The following is a 27,575-nucleotide window of genomic DNA, read 5'->3' as shown; positions in this document are numbered from 1 at the left end:
TAGCCATTGGTTCCTTTTCCATGGTCTTTATGAGAAGCCAGTAGCCGTGGGGAGTTTGAGACAGATTTGTTTATGTTTGTCAAGGTTATCATTTTTACCTTCCAACCCTCTTTCTCATGATGATTCTCAAGATCTATTCTTTTCGTTTTTCTCAAAATTTTAATTGGACAGACTGTGGGCAGATCTCACTGTGTTTATGAACAGTCATTCACAGGGGGATTTTCTATTTTTAACAGGAGGCTATTAAAGCTCTTCAATCGGTAAGCCGGCTTAGATCTATGGTTGCAATATTTTTCATTTGTTTCTCTCTCTTCTAGCCGAGTAAAATGTTGGCGGTGATTCGGTGAATAACTCAAGAGTAAAAGTCTGAATGTGTTGGTTTGTGTAAGGGAAGAACAATGGGGGAAGAGTCCATTGCTCAACTAAGATACTTTGCTCAAGGATGAGGGTATTCATAATGTTTGATTCTTCACATTTCTATGACTTCGATTTTGTTGAAGATACATATCTATGTTTGGTATTAGAAATTATTCCCATTGATTCTAAAGCTCATTCTTGATGGCTCCATATATTAATTTCGTTGGGTTGGTTTGTCCGTATGATTTTAGCATGGTGAGGGTGTTCTGGAAAACTTAGTATGACTTATAGGGAATGTATTAGTATCATTTAACAGTAATTTGTCTATTTCCATGGGGTTTTAATAGAAACCTTTGATCTCTTTTATGGAGTTGAAGTTGTGGAGGTAAATGCTTTCTTCCAAAATGTATTTTAGTATGTACAATTTCTTTCCTTTTCATTTTATGTAGTTTTGAGTTTGTTTTTCTACTGCACTTCAGGTAAGAAACTCAATGCTTTGACCACATTTTCATAATATAAGATGTCATTGTTAAACTTGCTATTACTTTCCATCAATAATACGCTGATATCATGCAATAATACTTGGTATGTATGAAAAAGTGTTTATTTCCTTTTATTTTCAAGATTTTGGAGAAATTTTTTAAAAAATGATTGCAAAGTCTTTAACCATTTTACGGGTTTTTGGGTTCTAATGTAAACTTGTATGCAGTTTAATTGTGGATGTGAGAATTGATAAAAGGCAGTTACCTTTTGACAAATCTTCTCAGGAAATTATTTATGTTTAAATGTAAGTCTGCTCTCTTCTCTTCTTTTAGGGCTTGTGTCATGGTTTATGATTGGAATTTATGTTATTGGTGGTCAGGAAGGTGATTTTATGGCCAAACTTGGCCCACCTATCTTCAAGTGTTCATGCATACTAGAGGTAAGCTGTGGGCAAAACCCTCTGTTTTTTCCTCCCCATTTGATCTTATGGTGATAATTGGTAAACCCAGTGCATGCATTGGTTTGTTTTTTCTCTTCTCCAGAGAGAATGGATACTATACATGATTGACCTCCTTGTAATGTTTAACCATTATAAATTGCAATTAACCACATTTCCATCCATTCCAAAGTTTGGCTCACTGATTCATTTTATACTGCTAGCTTAGGCGGTGAATACTGATTTTTACATGCTGGATGATGAGACAAAGTGGAAAGTGATGCCTCCCATGCCAAAATAGAACTCACACATTGAATTTGCTTGGGTGCTTGTGAACAATCCTATAGTTATTGTTGGAGGCACAACAGACCAAAAAGATTGTTTGAAAAGGAGAAGCAATGCAGTTTAACTTGAATACTCTGGTATTGACTGCTCTCTTATAGAGCACTTTGGAAATATATTTAGTGTCTGCGTATGTGTTAATATTTGTTACGAATGTATATATTCCTTCATCTATTTAGTGCTCATTTTAGTATTTTTTGGGTATCTTCATCTGGCACTAGGATCTAGCTTGCAAGGGGGAGACCAACATGCTCCGTTGTCAACTTTTGTTTAAATAAACTAGGATGTACTTATTACAGTCCCTGTTTTGTTTAAATATAGTTTTAGGACACCTGTACTTTTTTTGAGTTTATATTCTGCGGGGAGAGATAGAAACCACAGACTCTAATTGCAAGTTAGAGAGCATCATACTCTGTTGTTAGTTTTTGTTTAATTGCATTGTTTTGTCAGTTTTGCAGACGCAGTCAGTGATTGGGAAGTTAACTTACCGTGTGAAAAGCACTTTAGTTGGATTTTGGAATGGATGACTATACTTCACTTTCGGACAGCAAGACAAGGCGCCAGATGATCCCTCTCCTAAAAAGGTCATTGGAGAAATATGGAGAATAAAGTTGAAATTGACTCTTGAGCATTTGTGATTGATTATCGAATCTTTTTTCACTTTTATGCATTGTCCTGGCTGTGTAGCCTATGCTTTCTCCTAACAAAAAGGAAGTGAAGCACTTATTCTTTTTGGCATTTGAATGTTTATTTATCGGTGTATTCTCAGTTCATTTCCTTATATTTTAGTTTACTACTGTTTATCCCCAGGAAACATGAATAATTTTTTGAATATGATCTCTTGCTTATGTCCATTTGAAATGATGGTGGGTAGCAGATATATGCTTGGGTTAGGTATGTATGATTGTTATTTTAATGATTAATTTTTGAAAAGTTAAAAAGTTAATTAGTTGTTTACTTATCTCAGTGATCAGATTTTCATTATTATCAAAGCTTGACAAGTTTAAAAACATTCAATTAACTCTACTCTTCAGTACAAATTCAGTCAGCTAAAGTTGTAAAGGATAGCTTGATATGTGGAGTAATAGTTTCATGATATATTTGGTTCGATGTTAAAAATGATCATAATTATAGTTTGATAGTTTTAAGTGTAAAACTAAATATGCACTTTATTCTATATGGTGGAGGTACAGACATTCATGATATTATAAAATCTGAAGTATTTACTTGTGATTTAAATTTTAAAATCTTGCTTGCAGCATGGACATGATTCCGGTTCCCCCCCTCTTCCAATGCCTATCTAAGCTTCTGTCATGCATATATCATCTGCAGCTTTTTTCTTGTGTATCGAGTTGGTGGTGAAGGACTCGTAATTGATATATACAGGTTGCCCAGAAAAGCTATGCTATATCTTCCATAGGTTTGAGTAGCCATGATTTCAAAAGATGTTTCTTGTGTTTGTAGGCATTTCTGAACCCTCCTTTTTCCAACGTTGTTTGTCCATCATCTTCTCTTAGAGAAGATGCATTTTGATAATTTCTCTATTGATGATGCAGAGGCCGCATAAAAAAAATATATATTTGGTTAGAAGCTTTCCTTTCCAAGATATTTTGAAGGACTCATGCAAAATATTTCTGGGTTAGTCATTTGGTGATATGTGACTTTGTTGCCGATTTTGTTTTATATATTCTTGCCTAACCGTCTTGGAGATATAAGTTTGACTCTGCAGACAAAACACGAAGGATAAAGTCATGTGCTGTGTGCAGTTTGGAGATGCAACATTTAGGAGGAAACCGTGGGTCCATGTGTAACATAATATGAAAGATGGATATGTCCTTACTTTGCAGAAGTTCTGTAACAGAAAGCTAATTTGGAATATAAATGTCACATGAAGAATAACAATTTAGTGGTTAGTATGAATAACAACCCCATTTTACTTTTACCGTTGTGCATTTGGATTTGAGGCGGGAGGATGGACACGAAAAAAAATTAATAATCAGTTAATTGAATGTAGATTATAATTCTGAATTAATGACATATTATCAATAAAAAAATTACAGTATAAAATTAAATTAATATTCTCCTCCTTTCTTGCTTTCATATGTAACAAAATGAATCCTAATTCTTATCCAATTGTCCAACTTTCCAATGAACATATACATGATCCTGTTAATAATGCAACTAAGCCTAATAGATTTTTAGAGGACTTGCGTGGCTCAATGTCAATCAAATACATTTTGAAAAGAAATGCAAGACTAAATGTGGTGGCATATGTCCATAACAGAACACAGTGCATGCGCATTAATTCAATCAGCATTATATTTATTTATATAACAGCATAAAAGATTTTAGCTCAACTATATTTGTATATATTTTTAAATGGACAATACTTATATTAAATTACTTATATGTTATATCAAGTTATTAATCATATATGATCAGGTATCTTATTTTTGAGATATTAACATTTAATAGCATTTAATTATAAATTCAAATGAAACAAAAATAATTACATAACTTTGTTTTCTTAGAGAACTTGACATAATAAAAATAAGAGACTTGACCTAAAATTTTCCTTTTTCAAATCACCCATCACTATCCAAAGCTCCTTTCTAACAAGACAGTACCGGCTGCAGCATCGATGACCTCTCAATATGTTGAAATGTGAGTTTAAAATATATGTAACTTATGAAAAGGTATGTAACTTTATAAACTTATAAAATACGGAATCCATAGTAGGTCTTATTTATTGTGATGTTTTATTGTCGAATACATTTCAATTGCATGAAATTGTAAATTGTATGCTCCCCGTGCATCGCACGGGGAAACACAATCTAGTTTAATTAAGAAATAAATTATATATCAATAAATTAATACAATTTCTATATAAATTAAATACTGATCAAAACTTTAAAAAGTTAAATAAATACTTACCGACAAATTCCACCTCATAACCAGCCTGACGTCTCGGAGCAGGACGCTGCGCAGCCTGGGGATACTCATTCCCCTGATCCTGCTCCTCCTCCTCCTCCTCGTCAGCAGCATCAGCATCAGCATGGGGTTGCTCATCCCCAGTAAAATGAGCCTCCTCAGTCCGCTCAACATCATCCTGCTCCATAAAACTGAGGATATCCTCCTCGCTGAGATCGTAGTCATGAATGCTGGGGAATGGCTCACCAGCATCATGATGAACCTCACTGGGTCCAGCTCTCTCAGGATCAACTGGGTCTTTCCCGTGTCGACGAGTCATCCTAATAACAACAAATAGTAATTATTTATAAATGAAATAAAAAGAAAAATTATTTATAAACTACAACATAATAAAATAAAAAATAAAACATAAAATAAAAATTATTTATCAATAAATTACTATTTTTACCTGAAAATAAGGATCTGCAACTGAATCAGAACTCGAATATGTTTGTGGAGAAAATTCAGCAGAGCTTCGCTTCCAGAACGATTGAAGAAGTGAGAGTGTGGGGGAGTATATATAGACCGAGAATTCCTAGCGGTTCGGTCCAAACCGCTAGAAATTTCTAGCGGTTTTGGGCCGAACCGCTAGGAATTCCCAACGGTCACATGTGCCTCGGGAATTGGCTAGCGGTTCGGTCCAAACCGCTAGCAATTCCTAGCGGTTCGGCGCAGAACCGCTAGAAATTCTGGCGGTTCGGCGCAGAACCGCTAGAAATTCTGGCGGTTCGGCGCAGAACCGCTAGAAATTCTGGCGGTTCGGCGCAGAACCGCTAGAAATTCTGGCGGTTCGGCGCAGAACCGCTAGAAATTTCTAGCGGTTCATGCATCAACCGCTAGAATTTTTCGGTGTCTAGCGGTTTATTGGCCTGAACCGCTAGAAAGTAAACGCTGCAAATTTGGCGCCAAGTTCCCGCCAAAGCCCGGGGAATTTTCTAGCTCTAATTTTCTAGCAGTTAGGTGGTAACCGCTAGAAATGTGCGGGCAATGGTCAAACCGTCTGAATTTTGCAGCGGTTTTTATAGAAACCGCTAGAAATATTTGGAATTTCTAGCGGTTTTGTTGAACCGCTAGAAATGTTCCGCTGCTACTTCAAGATTTTCTTGTAGTGTAAACGTGTTTAGGTATTCTTGTGGATGGCTATGAGTGGGGGCCTCCTTGCCTCTATTAAAAGAGAAACAATACTTGGTACTTCTCCAATGTGTAGGGTCTGCAATAGAGCTGAGGAAGATGTTTTGCATATCTTATGTGATTGTGATGTGGCCTCAAAGATTTGGAAGTAGTTAGTAGGGAGGAAAGCTTGGGTGAATTTTTTCTCTCTTCCTTTGCACAAGTGGTTTATACAGAATCTTCTAAGAAACGAGGGTGGTAGTGTGATTGGCACCTCAAGTTTGTTGTTTGCTATTGGTTTCTTTGGTGCTGGGGAATAATACTTTGTTTGGAGAAGAAAGATAGAGGACAGGGGATCTAAATATGGTTGTGAGAAATTACGAGAAGGAAAATGCAGAAGGCTTTAAAGTGGAGGACTCAGGTAGGATGGACATCATAATTAATACTAGGTGGGACATACCAGATGAAGGATGGATCAAATTAAACATTGATGTCGCTATAGAAAAGAGAACAATGGTCATAAGTAGAGCAGGAAAATGTGTTGAGCTTGTTTACGCTTGAAAATTGTGAGGACCGAGTTTGGAATTTTTCTCTATAAATGAAAAACAGACTTAAAAAGGCTAGCCTTATAAGGCCAAGGGTTTAAATTGGCCGGCCCGTTTAGGCTTTTTTATAATTTTTTTTCAAATTTTTTTTGTAATTCTAATATTATTAATTTTTTTTTACATTGCTAATGATATTTTGAATACTTAGTTATTATTATCATTTTGAAATTAAATTTCACAGAATGGCTTGATTTATTTGGTTTAAGACAATAGTTTTTCCAATTAAATTTTAAAACATGGGTTAATTTAGATATTAATAATGATTTGATTTATATGATATGTGTTGATATTTTTAAATTATATATATTTGATAAGAGAGTATTTTTATACTTATATAATTTGTAATCCTATAATTTGAATTAGAAATTTATGAATTTCAACAACAGTACTTCTCAAATTAAAGTAAAATAATAGTTAGACTATAAAATTTAAAAGTAAAATTTCTATAAAGAAGAAAAACTTGATTTTTTGCTACAAAATAAGAGCAATTGATTATAAGGATGATAATGTTTCAAAAAATTAATGATAGTATTTGTCTATTACACATTTGTACTATTGATGCATGGAACTTTTGAATATTGTTGTCTTATTGATGGATATTTTAGATATTTTTGGATGTTGATAGATATTTAGATATGATGATATTTTGTATTTGTGACTTTATTTTATTCATATTTATATCTTTTATTAATAATTTTATTGGTTTGTTTTTATTTTTTGATAAAAAAAAGTGAGAAATATGAGAAATATAAAAAATAATATTTTTTCTTAAACAGGCTAAAAACCCGAGGGTCGATCTGAATCCGTTAGTTTAAGGACCAGATCTAACAAATTGGAGTATTTTTTAAATTTTAGTCTTATAGGGTTAGCCTTTTTAAACAAGGCCAGACCTGCCGATATTCCCATCTCTAGTCACAGGTTGTGGAGCGGTTTTCTAGAATCATGGGGGTCGATGGTTGGGTGGTTTCTTAAGAAGAGTAGGACGAACTTGTGTATAGGAGGCTGAGGAATGGGGCTTGTTGAGTGGGCCATGCTTTTGCAAAATATCCAAGGGACACCTGTGGTTATTGAGTCTAACTCAAAGTCCGTGATTAATAAACTCGATGGTCTTCTGAAAGGGAGGGAGGGGAATAGCAGATTGTTGAACCAACCAAGACCTTGCTTTCTGGAAGATGGGAGGTTAAACTTCGACATGTTTTAGGAGAAAGCAATGAGGCAGCAGATTGGCCAGCAAAGTAGAGCTTCCTTCAAACAAATGTCATCCAAGTATTGTTTGAGCCACTGAGGGTTTAAGCAGTTTGTTGCATAAGGACAATTCAGGCATTGCCAAGCCTAGAAGCATTCTGTTTTAGTTAGTGTTCGAGCTTTTGCCCCATTTTGTAATATTACACATCACCTTCTTAAATATTATCTCTCCTCCTCCTCTCATTTAACTATTTTTTTTCAAATTAAATATCTAACTCTTATAATAAGAACTGAGGGTGGTATTATTTTTCAGTATTTAGGACGAGAGAGTATAAGAAAGAGAATGGGTAGGAAAAAGAAGTGAGAGAAAATTGCTTGATTAATACAATAATATAACATATAATGAATGGAAGTAAAAATTTAAAAAAAGTTTGTTAAAATTTCAAATATCCTTTAAAATTCATATAAGGCTAAAGTATACTTTAGATCCTTTAATTTTATATAACTTTACATAACGTTTTATTTTGGTTTTTAAATTTTAAAAAGTAAACTTTTAATCCTCTCACCCTAAAATCATTAACAGAAAAGATGATATTGAGCGCTTAAATATTAATAAAACATCACTAAATACTATAATATTAGGTTTAATTTTTAAAACAATCCTGATTGTTACAAAACAATTATCATTTAAGACTAATCATTTTAGGGTTTAAGCACTAAATATACTTTTTAAAGTTAAGGGACTAAAGTGAAACCTTACATAAAATTAAAGGATAAAAAAAATACTTTAGCCAAATTAAAGAGATTCCAACGCATCAAATCCATTACATGTTATTAAAAACTTAACAAAATCATTTCAAGCGCTCAATCGGACAACATGGCCTTAAAACAGTTTAGTCGGTACCGGTTCACCCAAAACTCGTTATTTACAAACATAGGAAAGGGTAAGGCTTCAATTGGGTAACAGTCTCAGGACATTTCCTGAAGTATTAACTCCTCCAAAGACAAGATTTTCAATGGTTCCCAAACTTCCAAAATCAAACTTCTTTTTTTTTGGTCCAAAAAATCAAACTTCATCTTTATACAAATATGACACAAGTGATAAAGGTTATCCCAAAACAATGAATCATTTCGTTAAAAAAAAAAGGAATTAATCGTTTCCAAATCATAATTTATAAATTAATTATATTTCAATTATACATTGGAGCCAACTATGAACGTCTAATCGATCCAATGGTTCCCAAATTGGGCCGAAAATGGTTACCCTAAAAATATACTTTTTTAAAATCATCATATATCCACTGGGTATCCTATTTCCCCCAACTAGGTGGGCAACATATAGATTCTTTACTCCGGTCAAAAAAAAAAACATATAGATTCTTTACAAACGTGTTGCGTACAGTTACTTCCTCAGTATCTCTACCTCACGAGCTTGCGTAAAGCACGGCATATATTCCTTTTCAAAAGCTGACCCAAAAAGGACACAATAGTAACTCTGATTCTTGATATAAGAGTTATATAATTAATTTTAAGATATTAAAAAGCTAATTAAATTAGCTATATACTAAACATCGCATTGAATTAAACTACCTCTTAATGAAAATCCCATTAATATGCACAATCACTAGGGATATATACTTTGAGAAAAAAAGTTATAAGTTTAGGAGACAAAGTATATTGAGATCTTATAGTTAAAGCTAATCAATTCAAACCTTGCTAGCTCCTATATTAAAAACAAAAGATAGCATATATAAAGATATCTAGAAGACTTCCTCCTTTCACAATATAATATCTCTCGTCGCTCTTCTTTTTTTTTCATCATACACTATGATTGACACGGTATAGTTGAAGTGCATTCTGGTGCAAGGGAGACGATGATACCACGGTTGTTTGGTCTTGTGATGGTGGAAATGGCGTTGGTCATTACGATGTCGTTTGGTAGTTCAATCAGGAAAGTGGTGGTGCATGGGCTTGACTTCTTGAAGCAGGGAAGAGGGCCGTTGGTCACCAAGACGGCGGCTGCTGCCATGCTTGCGGTGTTTGGCTGGAGGCTTTATACCGTAACCAACATTCAAAAGCTTGTTCACGAAACTGCTGTTCTTAGCCTTATTGATGAAGTTCTCAAAGCTCAACTTCTCTTGGAAGCTTCTCTCATGGGTAAGCAAATTGCCTTTGTTTGTCTAAGTTTTTCTGCCCACATAACAATATTTTTCTGGCTCTAAATATAAGAATTAAATTAATAATTTATACAAATTAATTTAAAACATATATGTGTTGATTTTTTCTAAAATATTTTTTTAATAATTTGTATTAAAACTACTATTTCGTGGAATCCTTAATATATATAATTAACAGAGATAAATTAAAAAATTATAAATTTAAAAGACAAAGTAAATCTATTTCTCATATTTATGACCAAAATAGATCTTATAACTGCCTCTTGCGTATTAGGGCTGGAGGGAGTTTACGGTTTATAAAACTTTCAGAGTTCTTTATAATTTTTTTTAAAAAAAATGTGTAGTTTAATTAAAACTCATGAGAGGTTTGTATATTTTACTTTTCATGTCTTTGTAAACAATTTTTCTTAAGTTTTGAAAATAACGTGGATGTTTATGCAATTTTGATATAATCAATATTCAAAAAGAGAGTCAATCCTACTATAATTTCCTTTTTCATTTTTAAAAAATTATTAAGTTTCAGAATTTTAAAAGAAACGCGTACATAAAAAAAACAGCCAAACACAACTCTATAAATCACACATACACAATTTTTTTTTTTTAATTTCAAAATTTAAAAGGTAAATCATGTGCTTCAAAAAGACATGATTTATGATTAAATGGTCAATTTTATGATTATCATTCCTTCATATATGTCATATCTATACATAAGCCTGTTGAACTTGCAAATATACAAGGGCTATCAATTTTGCAGGGTTCTCCCTTTTCCTTGGATTCATGATTGAACGATTTCATTACCATATAAATAAGGAAGATTACTTTATCCCAAAAAAAAAAAAAAAGAAGAAGGGAGATTACTGCTCTGTGGAGAAGCTTGGAAATAGATATGCTAAGGTTGAAGTTGAACCACGGCGGCCGGCGCCTGAGCCTGCTACTGTTACGCCACACTTTTGTAATAAAAGCATTAATGTAGAAATTTAGCTGTTACTTCATCATTAATGCAAGATTGCAGACCAAAAAAAAAAAGTGAGGAACGTATAGTAAATGTGTCCTTGCAATCGTGTGAGATATAATTATTTTATCTTACAAAAATGATTATTTTATGATTAAATTATGTTTCATTATTTTATGATAAAAAATAATATTAATGTTAATAATAGTATAAAATATGACATTGACCGGCCAAAAATAAAAATAAAAAGCAAGATAATGAAAAGTTCATAATTTTTTCAGTCATAAAATTGATCAATAATTAAGCTGACACCAAATATTGCATACAATAAAATTAGAAAAATAAAAATGATTATTGTACTAGAAACTTGAAAAGATACATAGAAGGAAAATATATATAGTGATAACGTTAATTAAATTATATATAGCGATAATGTTAATTATATTAAGTCATAAAATTTATGACATGTAAAAATATTTTATTTGATAATTACTTGACTTAGTGATTTTAATAAACATCAGCAATCGAAAGAATTTACTTTTACATGGTGAATGATAATAATGATTAAAAAACTATAAAAATCCACACTATTTACCAGCCATGCATAAGATAATATTACCCCTGGTTCTAACTATAAAATTCATTTTATAGTCTAATCTGCACTGTAAAGTAGATTTTATATTTAAAATCAAGGATAGAAGTTCAATGAAAAGGAGATTTTTATATTTTTTCTCAATGACAACCAATATTTACAGCAGACATAATACGTGAATTTATCTAAATATATGAAAAATTTTGTAAGTCAAATCTAAATAACGTGAAAATATGAAATATGTAACTTCATAATCAAAATGAATGTAACTTTTACCACAAGAAATCCTCCTGATGGATGATAAATATTCTCCAACTTCCAAAGTAGATAAAGCTGTGCGAAATTACACATCCCTTAAACTTTGTGTTTCATTTACAAAAACCTTCTCGGACTTTAAAACTTTACAACAGATTCCCCCAGATTCTTATATTTTTTTATGAAACAGTAATTACGCATTAGTTAATTAAGAAAGTAGTAATTAACAAAGGAACTGATTTCCCATCAAAATATATATATAAAACTCTCGTACTAATAGTTTTGTTCATTATTTATCTTTGTGTGGGCGTGCACTATAACATTTAGGAAGCTTATATGCGCAACTCAGTCTGAAGAGGTTATAAACATACAAAAAAATATAATTTAAAAAGGTGTATAATTCATGATTGGGATTTATTCTTGAAAGTTTGGGTGAATCCATTACTAAGTTTTCAGCAGTTAATGAAATTATTTGTATATTGTTCAAAGTTCTGGAAAGTTTTGTGTAATTTAACTTACAGTTTACAAAAAACTCCAAATTAAATCATAGTAACATAATACATGATGCAGAACTACCCAAGCCTGACCTATCTCATTACACCTTTCCAACTTTGTCCCACTAATTAGAACCTTGGACCATGAGGTACACTCAGTCAAAGGTATAGAACTCACAAGACGTTAGTGGCTGCTCTCCTTTGGAACAAAATTACTTTAGAATTCACAACGAGTTAGCGGAGACTTCTCTCCCTTAGAACACAATTATATTAAGGAGATGTTGAACATGTCCCACTAATTAATTCAATATAAAGTTAAGGTAGAAATTTATTTTAAAAGTTTTCATTTAGGAGCTCTGAGCACCCAAAAGTTTTTTTAATCACAAACTTGTCTTAAAAGTTTAAAATAATAGCAATTTTACTCCCTACTATTAAAAATATTAATGTTCAGTGTTAATTTTTAAATGGAAGAGGACAAAATCACTACGATTTTAAATTTAGGGGACAAATTTAATTTGGATCCACAAAAATTTTCAGATGCCCAACACTCTGAAACAAAAACTTATATAACAAATTTACACTGTAGCCCTTCAAGAAACCCAGCAGAAGGGACACATCGTTGGTGGGACCTTGAGAACTAATCGTGTCAAGTAGCAGCATAGCACATAATAGTAGCATATAACCATTTCATCAACTCCAGCCAACCGCAATCCCGATGGTTTATCACAATAATAAAAATACTTTTCTCATACAAGCATGCGTGCTTAAAAAGATTAACATATAATCATAGTACTTCCAGTGCAATTCATATATAACTTTAATTTTGTACACGAGAATGTAAGAAAAACTTTTAAATTCAGATCAAGGGTCAGGGGTTTCCAGCATATCATGTCCATATAAACATGCTATAAAAAACTGAACAAAACCATTTCAAGCCCTCATCAATTGGACGATAGTGCCCATAAAATAGTTTTAATATGTACCAGTTTTTTTTTTTTTGGGGCCTGAAAATGTACCAGTTTATTCAAAACACGTGATTTACAAGATATAAGAAAAGATAAGCCTTCAATTGGGCAACAAAAAGCTTCACGACATTTCCAGTAGTTTCAATTTCTTCAAACACAAGATTTTCAGCAGTTTCCAAAGTTCAAAAATTTTAATTTCATGTTTACACAAGTATTACTCAAGTCATAATTGGTCCCAAGACAATGAATCATTTTCATATCATAGTTTATGAATCAATTATACATAGGAGCCACCTATAAATTCATAGTTTATGAATCAATTATACATAGGAGCCATCTATAAACTCCCAATCAATTCAATGGTTCACATATTTGGCCAAAAAGAAAAAAAGAAAAAAAAGCTTTACCCTAAAAATACTCTTTTTTACTAAATAAAAAAGGCCATAGTATATCCATTAGGTATCCTATGTCCCTTGACTAGGGGGCAACAACATATAGATTCTTTTCAAACGTGTTGCGGTTACTTAAAGACACAAGTCAAACCACATAATTTAACAGTCAAATTTAACGTTAAATAATGATCAAGGTATTTTTGCTACGAAAATAAACATTCAGGGCATATAAGAACCAAAAAAAACTTTCAGGTGCTTGGTGCTGCTTCGTAGATACTTCCAAAATAAGCACCTTATCTTGTTTTAAAAATAACATGGATGTTTATGCAATTTTGATATAATCAAAATTCAAAAGAGAGCCAATATAATTTACTTTTTCATATTTAAAAAATTATTAAGTTTCAAAACTCTAAAAGAAACTCATGCATAAAATAGCCAAAAGCAACTCCATAAATCACCCATACACAATTTTTTTAATTTCAAAATTTAAAAGTAAATCATGTACTTCAAAAAGGCATGATCTATGGTTAGATGGTCAAATTTATGATTATCATTCCTTCATATATGTCATTTATATACATGAGCCTATTGAACTTGCAAACACATAAGGGCTATCAATTTTGCAAAGTTCTCCCTTTTCCTTGGATTGACGTTTGAAGGACTTCATTACTATATAAATGAGGAAGATTACTTTATCCAAAAACAAACATAAAGGAGATTACTGCTCTGTGGAGAAGCTTGGAACTAGATATGCTGATGTTGCACAACCGCCTAAGCTTGTGCTGCTGGTCCACCATTAATGCAGAATTGCGAGCAAGTAAATGTGAGGAACGTATAATAAATGTGTGTCCTTGCAATTGTGTAAGACATAATTATTTTATCTTATAAAAAATGATTATTTTATGATGTAAATTATGTTTCATGATTTTTATGATAAAAAATAATATTAATATTGATAATAGGATAAAATATGACATTCCATCACGTGTGCTTATTAAGGGGGAACAGGATTAATATAATCTAATTAGAGACCAAAAATGAAACAAAAAATAATATAATTAAAACTTGATAGTTTTTTTAGTCATAAAATTGATCAATGATTAAGTTGACACCAAACATTCCATACAATAAAATTAGAAAAATAAAAATGATTATTGTACCTGAAACTTGAAAACGTACATAGGAGGAATATATATAGGATTATCTTGCATCATAAAAATTATAACATATAAAAATATTTTATTTAATAATTACTTGATTTATTAATTTTAATAAACATCAGCAATCGAAAGAATTAACCTGTGTAATGAATGATAATAATGATAAAAAATATAAAGCAGGCTATAAAAATCCACACTATTACTATTTACAAGCCATGCATAATATAACACTATTTTTGTTCTAAATATAAAAGGGCAAAGAGATAAATATACCCATCATCATTACAAGAAAGAGAATCAGGCATCACAAACAAATCTTGGAAGCAAAAGTATTTCAGAAACTTTTCAAAACAAGGGCAAACATTCCATCTCTACTAATTATAGCAAATGTCTGTTATTTTACCTTTTTGTGAGTCCCATTTATTCCGGATGCCATCCTCGGGAGTCCCATGCTCTCTCCCTCCCCCATTAATCCTCTTTGTAACAATGGATGGACTAAATTGTAACAATAATTTTACTAAACAAATTACTAACCTTTAAGTCACAGTTAAATGATACTAACCGTAATAGAAAAGAAACTCAATGAAAAATTTGAAATTTTGGCAACAAACAAGTAAAACATTTGAAAAGACTACAATAGTTATAAAAGAACCTTGATTCACAAGAAATGTTAACTATGATAAAAAAGAATTAAATAACTAGTTTAATTAGTTTTTTTAATTTTTTTCAAATTAATTATTTAGATCTTATATTAATGGCCAGAGGTAATATTATTTTTTAGTATTTAGAGAGAGTGTATGTGTAAGAAAGAGAATGGGTAGAAAAAACAAGTGAGAGAAAATTACTTAATTAATAAGTGATATAACATGTAATCAATGGAACTAAAAATAAAAAGGGTTTGTTAAAATTTCAAGTATCCTTTAAAATACATATAAAGAGACTCCAACACATCACATCCATTAAATGTTATAAAAAACGTAGTAACATCATTTCAGGCACTCAATTGGAGAATAATGGCCTTAAAACATCAGTACCAATTTATCCAAAACTAGCTATTTACAAACATATGAAAGGATAAGCCTTCAATTGGCTAACAACAGTTGCAGGACATTTCCAACAGTTTCAATTCCTTCAAATAATGCATTCTCAATGGTTTCCAAAGTTCCAAAATCAAACTTCATGTTTATACAAGTATGACACAAGTGATAAAGGTTATCCCAAAACAATGAATCATTTCGTTAAAAAAGAAGAAGAAGAGAATTAATCATTTCCAAATCATAGTTTACAAATCAATTATATTTCAATTATATACATGGGAGCCAGCTATAAACTTCTAATCGATTCAATGCTTCCCGAATTTGGCTCAAAATGATTGCCCTAAAAAAACTTATTTATTTTTTTAATAAAAAAAATCATATATCCATCGGCTATCCTACTTTTCTCAAGTAGGTGGGCAATGTATAGATTCTTTTCAAACGTGTTGCGCACAGTTATTTAGCTTGCTCAAAGCGTCTGCCTCAGTAGCTCACGTAAAGCAAATCATATAATTCTTTGCAACCTCAAAAGCTGTCCTAAAAGAAACATAATAGTAGCTCCGATTCTTGATAGGAATGCTAGATAACTAATTTGAAGATATTAAAAAAATCAATTAAATTAGTTATATATTATAAATGTGTGTAGCCTTCTTTAAACTACCATATTTAATCATATTCATTGAAACTACCTTTTAGTGGAAACTCCCTTGATCTGTACAATTAATGGAGATATATACTTTGAGGAAAAAAATTATAAATTTAAGAGATAAAGTATATTGAGATCTTATATTTTATGCTAAATCCATTTCTCAACTAGCTTCTATATTAAGAACACAAGACAGTATATATAAACATATTTATAAGACTTCACTTTTCACAATATAATCTCTTGTGGTTCTTCTCCTTTTTCATCATAGGTGAGATGATACCGCCTTTGTTTGATCTTGTGATGGTGGAAATGGTGTTGATCATGACGATGTCATTTGGTAGTTCGATTAGGAAAGTGGTGGTGAGGGGGCTTGACTTATTGAAGCAGCGAAGAGGGCCGTTGGTCACCAAGACAGTGGCAGCCGCCATGCTTGCGGTGTTTGGCTGGAGGCTTTATACGTTAACCAACATTATATTCAAGAGCTCGTTAGCAAAACTGTTGTTCTTAGCCATACCAATGAAGTTCTCAAAGCTCAACTTCTCTTGGAAGCTTTTCTCATGGGTAAACAAATTTGTTTGTTTGTTTTTCTCCCCACATAACAATATTTCTCCGGTTTTAAATATAAGAATTAGATTAGTAATATATACAAATTAAGAAATTAATTTAGTTGTTTAAAAAATATGTTTGTTGATTTTTTAAGTATTTTTTTAATTATTTGCATTAAAACTACCACCTAATGGAACATCTTAATATGTATAATTAACAAAGATAAATAAGAAGAAAATATAAATTTAAAAGATAATGTGAATTAATTTATCATATTTATGACCAAAATAGATCTCATAACTACCTCTTGTATATTAAGACTAGAAGGAGTATTATGGTTTATAACACTTTCATAGAGTAGTTCTTTAGAAATTTTGCATAATTAAAACTCGTCACAGGTTTGCATATTTTACTTTTCATTTCTGTGTAAACAATTTATCTTAAGTTTTAAAAATAACGTTCATGTTTATGCAATTTTGATATATAATTAAAATTCAAAAGAGAGTCAATATATAATTTAATTTTTTGTTTTTCGAAAAATATTCGATTTCAAAATTTTAAAAGAAACACACGCATGTACATCAAAAAAAATAGCCATAGGCGACTCTATAAATCACTCATACAAGATTTTTTTTTAATTTCAAAATTTAAAAAGTAAATCATACCCTTGTAAAAGACATGATTTATGATTAAATGGTCAAATTTATGATTATCATCCCTTCACTTATGTCGTATATATACATGAGCCATTGAACTTGCAAATATAAAAGGGCTATCAATTTTGCAGGGTTCTCCCTCTTCCTTGGATTGACGATTGAACGACTGCGTTACTATATAAATAAGGAAGATTACTTTATCCAAAAACATAAGGGAGATTACTGCTCTGTGAAGAAGCGTGAGATAATAGTATAATAAATGCCTGTGAGGAAAGTATAGTAAATGTGTGTCCTTGCAATTTTGTAAGATATACTTATTTTATCTTATAAAAATGATTATTTTATGATGTAAATTATGTTTCATGATTTTTATGATAAATATTAACATTGATAATAGTATAAAATCTGACATTCCATCACGTGTGCTTAAGAGGGAACAGGATTAATCTAGTGAGAGACCAAAAATAAAACAAATGAACTTCGTAATTTTTTGAGCCATACAAATGATCAAAACGATAAGCTGACACCAAACATTCCGTGCAATAAAATTAGAAAAATAAAAGTGATTATTGTACTTGAAACTTGAAAAGATACATAGAAGGAAAATATCTATATATAGTTATAATCTTACCCCATAAAAACTATAACATGTAAAAATATTTTATTACTTAATAATTTTAATAAACACCAGCAATCGAAATAATTAACTTTTCTGTAATGAATGATAATATTGATAAAAAAATATAAAAACTGTTATAAAACTAAAGAAATAGTAGAGAAGAAGAATATAGAACTAGAGTTGAGAAACAAAAGAGTTTATTTCTTATTCTGTGTACTATTTATAGGCAGAGTTTTATATCTTTAACAAAATCTATAGGTTATACAATAATGAGAGATAATTGTGAGATATAGAGATAATGTAAGATATTGGAGATAATAAAAAAGATATGAACATCCATACAGATATTATTATTATTACTATTCATAATAAACTATAAAAATCCACACTATTTACAAGCCATGATAATATTATACTACCTCTTATTCTAAATATAAAATTTATTTTATAATATAATTTACATTATAAAATAGGTTTTATATTTAAAACTAAAGGTACGTATTTTATACCAACTCTAGTTATAACAATAAATCAATTGTAACGAAAAGGATATTTTTAAAGTTTTTTCAACGACAACCAATATCACAGCAAGATATAATGAGAGAATTCATATGAATATATAAAAAATTTCAAGGTCAAATCTAAATGATATGAAAAAAAAAAATGAAATATGCAATACAGAAGGCCATGCTTTAAATAAAATATCCCAATATATGTGTGTATGTGAAATTACACATGACTTCCTTAAACTTTATAGCATTTACAAAAACCTTCTTAGACTCTAAAACTTCACAACAAATTACCCCGAATTCTTATATTTATCTTTTGTTATGAAACAATAGTGACGCATTAGTTAATTAAGAAATTAGTAACAAAGGGACTTCCCCATCAAAGTTTATATATATTTATATATATATATATATATAACTCTCATACTAATAATTTTTTTCATTATTTATCTCTGGATGTGTGTGTATTATGAAATTTAGAAAGCTTATGTGCATACAACTCAAAATTTGAAGAGGTTATAAACACACAGAAGTATAATATAAAAAGGTATATAATTGATGATTGGGATTTATTCATGAAAGTTTAGGTGAATTCATTACTGAGTTTTTAAAAGTTAATGAAATTAATTGTAAATTGTTTAAAATTCTAGGAATTTTTGTATAATTTAACTTATACTCCTCCGATCCTTAATATAGGATCCAATTGTTAAGTTGGTTTTAGTCTTAAATATAAGACCCATTTATCATATTTATCAATTTTCTCTAAATTATTCCTATGGAAACTTCCTCAATCATAATCAAGTAGAAAATGGGGTATTAAGAAAGATGATTATGATGTTTTAGAAAAAATATGTCACATTTTTTATAATTAACTAACATACCTAGCTTTTTTAATCTAATTAAATTAGTTAAATGAGTTTTATATTAAAGATAAGAGGAGTGGTTTATATAAAACTCCAAAACCTAACTACATAGTACATGATGTACAACTACCCAAGCCTGACCTATCTTATTTCACCCTTCCAACCTTGTTCCACTGGCTAGAACCTTAGACCATGAGGTCAAAAGTATCGAGCTCACAACAAATTAAAGTTCCCTCCTTTAGAACAGAATTGACCAGGCGTTCAATATGTCCCACTAATTAATTCAGCTAAGAAGCAAATTTGCTCCATTTTCACTTAGGATTTTAAATTTTTGAAGTATATTTACATTAAAAAAAAGAGTTTTCGAGTGCCCAATACTTTTGAACAAAAATTTTCGGACAAATTTTTATCTTCTCCCCTCGGAGGGACACATCGTAGGTGGGACCCTGAGAACTGATAGCGTCGAGTAGCAGCATAGCGCCTAATCATTTCAAGCCTTCAATTGGACGACACGTACAGTGCCCATAAAATAGTTTTAATCTGCACCAGTTTATTCGAAACCCGTGATTTACAAAATATACGACAAGATAAGCCTTCAATAGGGCAACAAAAAGCCTCAGGACATTTCCAACAGTTTCAGTTTTTTCAGACACAAGATTTACACAAGCATTACTCAAGTCATAAAAAGGTTGGTCCCAAAACAATGAATCATTTCCGAATCATAGTTTATGGATCAATTATACTACCTCTCGTTTATAAATCATAGTTTATGAATCAATTATACTATCTTCAGTCTTAATTATAAGAGTTAGTTGACTAATTTGAGGAGATTAAAGAAATAAGTTAAGTTAATTATTTGTAATAAATAAATGTTATTTTTTCTAAAATATCTTTACTAATCAAGTGTATTGACTAGAACTATCATTAGTGAAAGGATTATCTTGAAAAAAAAATATAAATTTGAGAGACAAAGTGGACGTGGGTCTTATATTTATAATAAAAATAAAAGTCAAACAAAGTCTTATATTAAGGACCGGAGGTGGTATTTTAATTATATGGGGGCGAACTATAAATTCTTAATCAATTCAATGGTTCACATATTTGGCTAAAAAATACCCTTTTTTAATAAATAAAAAAAAGCCGTAGTATATCCATCGGGTATCCTCCGTCCCTTGATTAGGTGGGCAACAACATATAGATTCTTTCCAAATGTGTTGCAGTTACTCATTCCCCAGAATTTTTGCCTCACTGGCTCAAGTAAAGCAAAGCATATAATTCTTTGTCAACTTCAAAAGTAGGCACCAAAAAAAAAAACATAATATATATAAACATATTGAGAAGACTTTCCCCTCACAATCTCTCGTCGTCCTTCTGCTTCTTCATCATACATTGTAACTGACACAGTACAGTTGAAGGACATTCTGGCGCAAGAGAGAAGATGATACAGCCTTTGTTTGGTCTTGTGATGGTGGAAATGGCGTTGGTCATGACGATGTCGTTTGGGAGTCCGATAAGGAAACTGGTGGTGAAAGGGCTTGACTTATTGAAGCAGGGAAGAGGGCGGCTGGTCTCCAAGACGGTGGCGGCCACCATGCTTGTGGTGTTTGGCTCAACACTTTATACGTTAACCAACATTCAAAAGCGCGTTCACGAGACCGGCGTTCTTGGCCATACCGATGAAGTTCTCATCGCGCAGCGTCTCTTGGAAGCTTCTCTTATGGGTAAATACAAACTCGCCTTTTGTTTGAATGATTTTTATAAACTTAGGTGGAGTTCTATAGACAATTGAAATAAATACATGTTTGTGTAGATCAATGAAAGCTCGGGAGAGATTTAATTTAATTTTTATGTTTTAATTCACTTTTCATTTTCTTAGTGAACTTTTTTTTTAATTTAACGTTTAAAAACAACATGGATGTTTATGTAATTTTGACCTAATCAAAATTCAAAAGAGAATCAATAGAATTTACTTTTACGTTTTCAGGAAAAATTGTGTAAGTTTTAATAATTTAGAAAGAATTCATATACTCCAAAAAACAGCCAAAGACAACATAAATTACTCCTGCACAATTTTTAAATTTCAAAATTACAAAAGAAATTCATACGCTTCAAATGAAATGAACTTGATTTCTCTTAACCATGCTTTGTAAAAATATATTTGTATATCGTGAAATTTTTATCGCAACCTAACAATACTCAAATATGAATTAGTTCATACTGTGGCATTAGCTCGTCAAATGGTCAAATTTATGATTTTCATTCCTTCATATATGTCATATATTATATATACATCAGCCTATTGAGGTTGCAAATATAAGGGCATAATCAATTTTGCAGGGTTCTGTCTATTCCTTGGGTTGGTGATAGACCGACTGCATTACTATATAAGGGAGATTACTGCTCTGAGGAGAAGTTTTGAACTACAAAATATGAACCACAATCATGAACAATCCAAGCGCAGAAGGTGAGAAGAAACAAGGAAGTCGAAGGTTAAGTAGTAACTGGAAAAAAGGCAAAATTAATTATCTAATTCCAAATTGCATCACACACACACACACACACACACACACACACACACACACACACAGACACACACACCTTACTGCAAGTTTGTTAATTATTACTACATGAATAAAAGAGTGATGTTGCACCATGAAGTTCGCTTATTTTAGCTGTTATTTCACCGTTAAAGAAACGTAGTAAATATGTGTCCTTGCAATTGGGTAAGATATGATTATTTTATGATGTGAACTGTGTTTCATGATTCTTTGATAAAAATAGTTAAAGTAATTTGGAAGATACTTAGCTCAATAGTCAAGTTTCATATATTCATTATGTTAAGTTCTCCAATCATATATAGACATGCGTCTTTTCTTTTTTAATATGAGTTTACGATTAAATTATCATATTTAAAAAATAAGTCACGCATTTATGTGTGATTGGAAAACTTAACAAATAAATATAAGAAACTTGATGTTAGTATTATCCTATTGATTAATATTAATAATAATATAAAAAGTAAAATACATCGACTTTCCTTCTATCTAACCTAAATTATAAAGACCTCCTTTTATTTTGAAAACATACATGGACCTTCTTTAAAATCAAAATGTATATTACACAAACCTTTCTTCTAGTTTTGAAATTCAACCATTAGTTGATTGTTAAATTATGACATTGACCCGTTATTTTAACCAAATTGCTTCTGTTTAACACAAATATTATTTAATAATTTTTAATATACATTAATGTTTTTGGTTATACTATTAAATCGATTACATATTACAAATTTAATCAATTTTATAAATATAAATTTTTTAATAAGTTTAAATTTTTAATCTTGTTTATTTATTAAAACTTACTCCTCCGGTCCTTAATACAAGACCCATTTAACTAATTTGATAAGATTAAGGAAGTTAGGTAAGTTAGTTAATTATAAGAAAAGTGACATATTGTTCCTAAAATACCATAATCATCTTTCTTAATACTTCTTCTTCTTCTTCTACTTGATTATAGTTGAGGGAGTATCCATAGGGGTAATTTGAAAAAAATTGATAAATATAATAAATGGGTCTTATATTTAGGATCAAAACTAACTCAAGAATTAAGTCCTATATTAAGGACCGGAGGAGTATGATGTAATCTTATATATATATGTATTGGCTGAAAATATTTTGCAATTGTATATATGTATTTTCAATTAAATTGTAAAGTTATAAAATGATAAAATCTTAATATTCTTATCTTAATATGTTATAAGTCACAAATTTTAAATATATTTCATAAAACATATTATTATTAAAAAAATAATTAAATTTTCAATCAAGTTGTTAATACTTTAAGTTACTTAAATTTTTGTCTAAATTTAGTAAAAACTATAAATAGATCATTAATAAATATTAATGTTAAAAGATAAATTAGAGATTTAGAATAATGAGGGGTAAATTAGTAAACAATATTTGTTCTAATGGATTTTTAATTAAAACAAATATATACTTCAAGAATCTTTTCACAATACTTTTTAACTGTGTTTATAGTTTGGACTAAAATATATATTTTTGAAATAGAGGAGATATCTATGTCATTAAGATAAAATAGAATAGTGATTAGAGTATTGCACTCTAATATAAAATATGACATTCAATCTTGTGTGCTTGAGGGGAGGACGATTAATGTAGTAGGAGGATAAATTTTAAAAAAAGAAAAGAAAAGAAAATTTAAACTTAGTAATGTTTTGATAATATTATTTCATTAAATTATAACATGTAAAAAAATTTATTTGATAATTACTTGATTTAATAATTTTAATAGTTATCATCAATTGAAAGAATTAGTTTTTAGAAATTTCCCGAAATGTTCTTTAGGGGGCTCCTCTAAGGTGTAGGCATGTTACATGTTGTTACATGTAACATGTTAAATTTTAATAACATGTTACACCGTCTAGGCAAGGCTGTGGCCGTCATCCCTCAATCAATGGGATTCTGAATTTCTATTTGAAATATCTTTAAATTCTCATTTGTCTTAATATCATGGGAGAATTTCACTGTAGAACCGCAGAAGACAATTACTATCAAAGAGCCCCCAAAACTTTCTGAAACCTCACTGCAGGACCAAGGGACCAATCTGATATTAATTTTTAGAGTGAGATTACAATAATACCCCTCCCTTTTTATTTTCTTAAAAAATAAATATTTACCGGAGTTACTGCCGTCGGGTCCGGTCACCGGTGGCCGGAATAGTAACTCCGGCGGGACCTCCGGTGGCCGGAGTTTTTTTTGTTTAAAACAAAGTGGCCAAGGGAGGGTTTGAACCCAGGACCCTATGGCACACCAAAAAACTTGTAACCACCAAGCCAAGCAACCCATTCAATCATAAAATGCAAATAAAACTATATATAACAAAATAAACGCAACAGTCCAAATGTAAATGAACAAGTGAAATTAGACGATTTACAAGTGAAATTCAGAGATTTGCAACAAAAATTAGGCAATTTACAAATAATATAATAGAAGTCATAACCCAAAATGCAAGTATTTAAGTGCAAATGAGCAAGTAAAATTTGAAGATTTACAATAAAAGTTTATGGATTTACAACCCAAATTTGATAAACACAAGAGAATTCACAACCCAAAATGTCAGTGTTTGAATGTAAGTGAACAAGTGAAATTAGACGATTTACAAGTGTAATTCAGCAATTTACAACAAAAATTAGACAATTTACAAATAACATAATAGAAGTCATAACCCCAAATGCAAGTGTTTAAGTACAAATGAGCAAGTGAAATTTGAAAATTTACAATAAAAGTTTATGGATTTACAACCCAAATTTGGGAAACACAAGAGAATTCACAACCAAAATATAAGTGTTTGAGTGTAAGTGAACAAGTGAAATTAGACGATTTACAAGTGTAATTCAGCAATTTACAACAAAAATTAGACAATTTACAAATAACATAATAGAAGTCATAACCCCAAATGCAAGTATTTAAGTGCAAATGAGCAAGTGAAATTTGAAGATTTACAATAAAAGTTTATGGATTTACAACCCAAATTTGGTAAACACAAGAGAATTCACAACCCAAAATGTAAGTGTTTGAGTGTAAGTGAACAAGTGAAATTAGACGATTTACAAGTGGAATTCAGAAATTTACAACAAAAATTAGGCAATTTACAAATAACATAATAGAAGTCATAACCCCAAATGCAAGTGTTTAAGTGCAAATGAGCAAGTGAAATTGTCGAATTTCACTTACAAATCTATAAACTTTTGTTGTAAATCTTCAAATTTTATTTGCTCATTTACACTTAAACACTTGTATTTGGGATTGTGAGTTCCATTATGTTATTTGTAAATTGCCTAATTTTTGTTGTAAATTGTTGAATTCCACTTGTAAATCATCTAATTTCACTTGTTCACTTACACTCAAACACTTACATTTTAGGTTGTGAATTCTCTTGTGTTTACCAAATTTGGGTTGTAAATCCATAAACTTTTATTGTAAATCTTCAAATTTTACTTGCTCATTTGCACTTAAATACTTGCATTTTGGGTTATGACTTCTATAATGTTATTTGTAAATTGCCTAATTTTTGTTACAAATTTCTGAATTCCACTTGTAAATCGTCTAATTTCACTTGTTCACTTACATTTGGACTATTGCGTTTATTTTGTTATATATAGTTTTATTTGCATTTTATGATTGAATGGGTTGCTTGGCTTGGTGGTTACAAGTCTTTTGGTGTGTCAAGGGGTCCTGGGTTCAAACCCTCCCTTGGCCACTTTGTTTTAAACAAAAAAAACTCCGGCCACCAGAGGTCCCGCCGGAGTTACTGTTCCGGCCACCGGTGACCGGACCCCGACGGCGGCCACCTGAGCGCCGGTGGCCGGACCTCCGACCTCCGGTGGCCGGAACAGTAACTCCGGTAAATATTTATTTTTTAATAAAATAAAAAGGGAGGGGTATTATTGTAATCTCATTCTAAAATGAGGGGCAGTGGCGTCATTTCGTTTGCGGAATTAACATCAGATTGGTCCCTTGGTCCTACAGTGAGGTTTCAGAAAGTTTTGGGGGCTCTTTGATATTAATTGTCTTATGCGGTCCTACAGTGAAATTCTCCCTAATATCATTGCTGATTTCCTCAAGCTTGCCTCTGTACTCGAATAAGATTACCTCTAATAGAAGGATATCTATGCTTAGCAATATACTCCTTTGCTCCTGTTTATAAGGCAGGGAAAAAAAGAAAATTTTGGTCCTATTTATAGGACAGAGTGAGAAAATTTTCATATGAATATATAATTTTACCTTTTATTTAATATTGTGTTCACTTTTCTCTTATAAGGTATAATATTATTAAATAGAAATAAAATACTACATCCAGTTCTTGATATATGACCTTGTTTAACTTTTATTTTAGTTCTAAATATAAGATCCCAATCTATTTTGTCTCTCATATTTATGTATTTTTTTCTCAAAGTAACCCTTCTAATAATAATAGCTCTAACTAATACAATTGATTAGTAAAGATATTTTAGGAAAGACAACACTTATTTATTGCAAATAACTAACTTAACTTATTTTCTTATTCTCTTCAAATTAGTTAACTAGCTCTTCTAATTAGGACCAGAGGTAGTAAGAAAGTTAAATTTTAAGTGAGAGTTAATAAAATTTAACGTTTTTCTTGATTTATGTAAAACTTGTTGAAAATTATTTATAAATAGGATCAAAGGAGTGTGTGTATAATTTTTCGAAGTAAAAAAAATAAACGAATGAATGTAACCTTTTCAAGAAGCAATCGGATGGATGGAGTTAAATATGTTCCAACTTTCAAAGTAGATAAAGCTGTGAAACCCTTACAAGTTATAACAAAAAAGGCGAAACGGGGCATTTGGATGAAAATAAAAAAATAATTTTAAAATTAATTTTACGGTATATAAAATAAATATATAAAAAAATTTTATTTTGACTTGTGTGAAAATACTTTTTAAAATTATTTTTTGATGATACCCTTCTGACCCTTAATATAGGATCCAATTCTTGAGTTGGTTTTGGTCCTAAATATAAGACTCATTTATCATATTGATCAATTTTCTCTAAATTACCCCTATGGATACTCTATCAACCATAATCAAATAGAAGAGGGAGAGGAGGTATTAAGAAAGATGATTATGGTGTTTTAGAAAAAATGTGTCAATTTTCTTATAATTAACTAACTTATCTAACTTCTTTAATCTAATCAAATTAGTTAAATGTGTCTTATATTAAAGGCCGGAGGAGTATCAAATACCTAATAAATTGGCAAGCTATTACCAGCCCAATATACATGTGCGAGCACACGAAATACGCACAACTTCCTTAGATTTATGTATCAAAGGTCTTCTTAAGCTTTAAAATTTTACCTTTAAATTCTTAAATTTTACAAACGAGATCTTATAATTAGAATCGGAAGTATCATTTATATAGATAACTCTTTTACTAAGAATTTTGTTCATTACTTATTTACATGTACATATACTCCTTCCAGTCCATAATATTAGTTATTTTAATCAACTCATTCTAATCAAAAAATACAGTTAACTCATTAAATTTGTCTTAAATTGAAAATTTTTTTCCCCTGAATTTACCCATATTAAATGAGGCTGTTTACAAGGAATTACATTTAAACATTAATTACAGGGACAAAATTAATAAACAAGCATTAATTACTTTCTAAGTTACTTATATAA

The 27,575-nt window shown here is 30.6% G+C and overlaps 1 protein-coding gene and 2 long non-coding RNA genes across 4 annotated transcripts; all 3 read left to right on the top strand.

Annotated features, from left to right (window-relative positions):
- The first annotated feature begins 221 nt into the window (after nt 1-221).
- On the top strand, nt 222-1,637 carry LOC114713682 (uncharacterized). Its single transcript, XR_003737362.1, has 3 exons — nt 222-260; nt 705-742; nt 1,506-1,637. It is a non-coding gene; the product is annotated as an uncharacterized LOC114713682 (long non-coding RNA).
- Nucleotides 1,638-1,673: 36 nt separating this feature from the next.
- LOC114713680 (uncharacterized) lies at nt 1,674-3,496 on the top strand. Of its 2 annotated transcripts, XR_003737361.1 has the most exons (4): nt 1,674-1,698; nt 2,069-2,202; nt 2,429-2,512; nt 3,348-3,496. It is a non-coding gene; the product is annotated as an uncharacterized LOC114713680 (long non-coding RNA). The 2 variants fall into 2 exon arrangements; XR_003737360.1 differs by lacking the exon at nt 1,674-1,698 and having other exon boundaries at nt 1,972-2,202.
- Nucleotides 3,497-20,743: 17,247 nt separating this feature from the next.
- LOC114713679 (uncharacterized) lies at nt 20,744-22,177 on the top strand. Its single transcript, XM_028898350.1, has 2 exons — nt 20,744-21,072; nt 21,689-22,177. Exons 1-2 carry the CDS (start codon nt 20,790-20,792, stop codon nt 21,817-21,819), a joined length of 414 nt encoding a protein of 137 aa, XP_028754183.1. The 5' UTR covers nt 20,744-20,789; the 3' UTR covers nt 21,820-22,177.
- Nucleotides 22,178-27,575: the final 5,398 nt, after the last annotated feature.

Source organism: Neltuma alba, unplaced genomic scaffold (assembly GCF_004799145.2).
Source record: "Neltuma alba isolate B1F8T4 unplaced genomic scaffold, ASM479914v2 tig00011445_pilon, whole genome shotgun sequence".
NCBI lineage: Eukaryota > Viridiplantae > Streptophyta > Magnoliopsida > Fabales > Fabaceae > Neltuma > Neltuma alba.
This window is presented reverse-complemented; position numbering and strand designations above follow the sequence as displayed.